The sequence below is a fragment of the Osmerus eperlanus genome, chromosome 13 (genome assembly GCF_963692335.1).
Source record: "Osmerus eperlanus chromosome 13, fOsmEpe2.1, whole genome shotgun sequence".
Classification (NCBI taxonomy): Eukaryota; Metazoa; Chordata; class Actinopteri; order Osmeriformes; family Osmeridae; genus Osmerus; species Osmerus eperlanus.
In genome coordinates this window covers 15,764,058-15,767,303 of record NC_085030.1, presented here as the reverse complement: position 1 = coordinate 15,767,303, position 3,246 = coordinate 15,764,058, and the positions used below count along the sequence as shown (strand labels likewise).

The following is a 3,246-nucleotide window of genomic DNA, read 5'->3' as shown; positions in this document are numbered from 1 at the left end:
TATTTCCACATTATTTAATTATGCTAATTAAATGGTTCAGCTTCAGACACACGTCATTTCGTAGTGCAGTATCTCTTTTATTCCAGCAAATGGCGCACTTGTGTCACTAGTTTTTGTGTGGTCAAAAAATCTAGACTGTTGCCCATGTGCTGTAGATCCTGATAAAGCGGATTTTAGCAAATAGCTGGTATTTTGCTCACGTTATCCTGGGCAAATCCAGCATCATGTAATATGGAACCCCAGCCTTCTCTCTCTCTCTCTCTCTCTCTCTCTCTCTCTCTCTCTCTCTCTCTCTCTCTCTCTCTCTCTCTCTCTCTCTCTCTCTCTCTCTCTCTCTCTCTCTCTCTCTCTCTCTCTCTCTCTCTCTCTCTCTGTCACCCCACATGGAAGAGGAAATTTAGTTTAGAAATTTAGTATTCTAGGTGGGTGTGTCGGCGTGCTATAAATCCCACGTGCCGTTTCTCCAGGTGTCACAACGGGAATTATTTTCACTGGATTTACAGGTGAGCTTCTTGAATGATAACCCCAAAACTATATTAGGCTATATTAAAACTTTCGACCAATCTGCATAATCACATTTACTAGACCGTCAGTCAGAATGAATTATTGTGATGTGTAAATTGTAATATGATATTAATTCTACAGGTTGTCCCGCTGCTTTTTCGTGTGCTACTATGACAATGACGTTCCTCACAAACCTAGCACTCCTGTTATTTTTGGCGTGCATGTCACAACAGTTTATAGCGGCAAACTGTCAGAAAGGCCAAGCCAGAAAAGGAAAAACTGATGGAAAAGATAAAGAAAGGATACAAAAGGAAGGTGAACTAAAGACCCCTGTCCTCTCTCCAGTCAAGGACAGCAGTCACAAATCTCCGAACAGAAGTGTTTTGAAGGGGAAATTCTCCACAAAAAATCACACGCACTGCACCTGGGTAGCTACAGGCGACGATGCTTTCACGCTTGGAATCAGCTGCAAAAAAGACGAAAAGAGTTTTGATTGTGAATATTCCGCCAAACCGTCCTTGTGCCCGCAGTACGAGTCAAATTCGAAAATGTACTGGAAGCAGATTGCTAGAGCGTTAAGAAAACAAAGGAAATTGTGCGTTCACACCACTTCATTGATTCGAGCAGGTATGTGTAGAAAAGCTCCTAGCGATGCACATTTCAAACTCAACAGCATAGGTATGCCTACCCCGCCTTCATCTCTGCCGCAGCCGTCAGGTTTAAGAGCTTGTCCTGATCGGGTTGATAAGCGAAAACTGGCGGAGGACTATTGCAACCAATCCTGGTCCAGTTTTTGTACTTTCTTTTTCTCCATGGTCCAGAGTGATGATTGCTGAGGTTAAATTACAAAGACTGTGAACGTAATTCTTACTCTTTATTGTTCATTGAAAGTTCAATGACAAGAGTGGTTGCTGAATGGCTTCAGTGTTTTTTCTCCACGCCGCTTTCTGACATTTGTCTACTGAATTGTTGTTTTCTTTAAAGATACTTATATAATAAATAAAATTTTACAAGAATCTTGTAATTTTACACTTACTAGTGATTCATATAGCTATTTACAGCGTTTATAGTTTTTGTTCAAGCTGAAACTTAAAAAATAATGCACTAAGAATGTACCCTCCCCCCCCCCCACACACACACACACACACACACACAGCAGGAGATACTTCCTATGCACAGTATGGTGGACAAAAGCTTAGTAGTTTGAGCAGGTTGGATAAAGACACTGTAATTAAACTCACAAGGAGATTTGACTCACATTCCATGGCAGGGGCAGTTGGCTATGGAAACAGTAAGCCTTGGAAGCGAAATCTCATTACATCTGATTTGACATTGTAATGTAGCCATAACCTCCAGGTCATGCACTAACTCCGGTTCATTTTGCAGAGTAGGCCTGTTGCAAAATATTAGATACAGTATGATATAGTTTGATATAAATTATAGGGGTGGGAATCTTACTTTACAATTCGATTTCTCTCTATTTCGCTCATTAAATATTTAAGGAACGGTGTGCTGCAGAGCGGACAATGTGTCTCCCTTGGTGGGGGACTCCACAAGGACACACATCAACAAATAAAACAATATTAATAATCTTAAAACGAGAATTACTGTCATATCATGCATATAAACATGATTGGGCCTTGTTTAGAACAAAATAGGCCTACATGTTAAATTATGTACTAGTCTATCTCAATGTTGAGATAGGCTAGTGCAGCCCCACATACCTTTATGGTTAATGCCTATATAATAGGCATGAACTGAAATTAGTTCACACAATCTTTCTGTGGAACATTTCTGACATGTAGACATCAACAGCTTTTTCAATCACTCGCTGTTCTTGTAGGAAACTTTCACATCTCAACGATGTCTGTTGAAACTTGTTCAACTTAGGCTACACTATATGAATCTTCCCAGGAGCCACTTCATATTCATTGATGAATGGCCTTCTGAAATTAAATAATTTGAAAATGACAACACAAAAGCTGTCCTGTAGTAGTTTAAACGGTAGGCTAATACCTGTTTGTTTACAGTTGCTGTTTAACTTTTGGATCTGTACATAAACACCTGCATAACTGTAAAACAGTATGTTCCTAACGTAACCCCAACTCTGACTATTATAGGATGCACCAAAAGATGAACGGCATTTAACTTGTTACTAATGTGAACTGTGAGTGTGGATAGAATGTGTTTGTAAACATGTTACCACAGGTGTTAACAGTTAAAAAAACTACACAGTACAGGATAATTTTGGGGGTTTTAACCAGTGGACCAAAAAAAACATTCCCACTCATCAACCCTATCGTACATAGCTGGATAATGCGTGGCAGGCCCGCACACTCCCCAAAAATGTTTGAGGCACACATGGAGGACAAAAAGAGTATAGCCTATACTTCTTGAACCTGCAGCGATGGTTTACACATCGCTCCAGGCACCGTTACAGCTAGGCTCCATCTGAAGGAGCAACAATCACAACTCAATCACAAACGGCTTCAGAACATCAATCATCACGCCGCCAACGGAAAGAGTTCCTCGGGGCACTTCAGTTCTAGGACTTTCTAGCATCATTACCCGACGTGCAGACGGAGGAATGAGAACTCTGTGTCTCTTTCGTCTGGTAAAACTGAGTGACCCAATAGTTCGTTTACTTTAATTGGGCTAATACATTTAATCGCTGTAGCAGCTATTCCTTGGCTATTCTCACTACCCGTCTGAGGATGCATGAGTTCGACAGTAGGCCTACAA

At 40.7% G+C, this 3,246-nt stretch overlaps 1 protein-coding gene across 1 annotated transcript; it reads left to right on the top strand.

The window, feature by feature from the left end:
* Positions 1 to 363: 363 nt before the first annotated feature.
* On the top strand, positions 364 to 1,512 carry fgfbp1a (fibroblast growth factor binding protein 1a). The gene is made up of 2 exons (XM_062476515.1): positions 364 to 503; positions 646 to 1,512. Exon 2 carries the CDS (start codon positions 675 to 677, stop codon positions 1,338 to 1,340), a length of 666 nt encoding a protein of 221 aa, XP_062332499.1. The 5' UTR covers positions 364 to 503; positions 646 to 674; the 3' UTR covers positions 1,341 to 1,512.
* The last annotated feature ends 1,734 nt before the right edge of the window (positions 1,513 to 3,246 follow it).

Coding starts and splice junctions, on each gene's coding strand:
- fgfbp1a (XM_062476515.1), top strand. CDS start 675: ATGACAATGACGTTCCTCACAAACCTAGCACTCCTGTTATTTTTGGCG.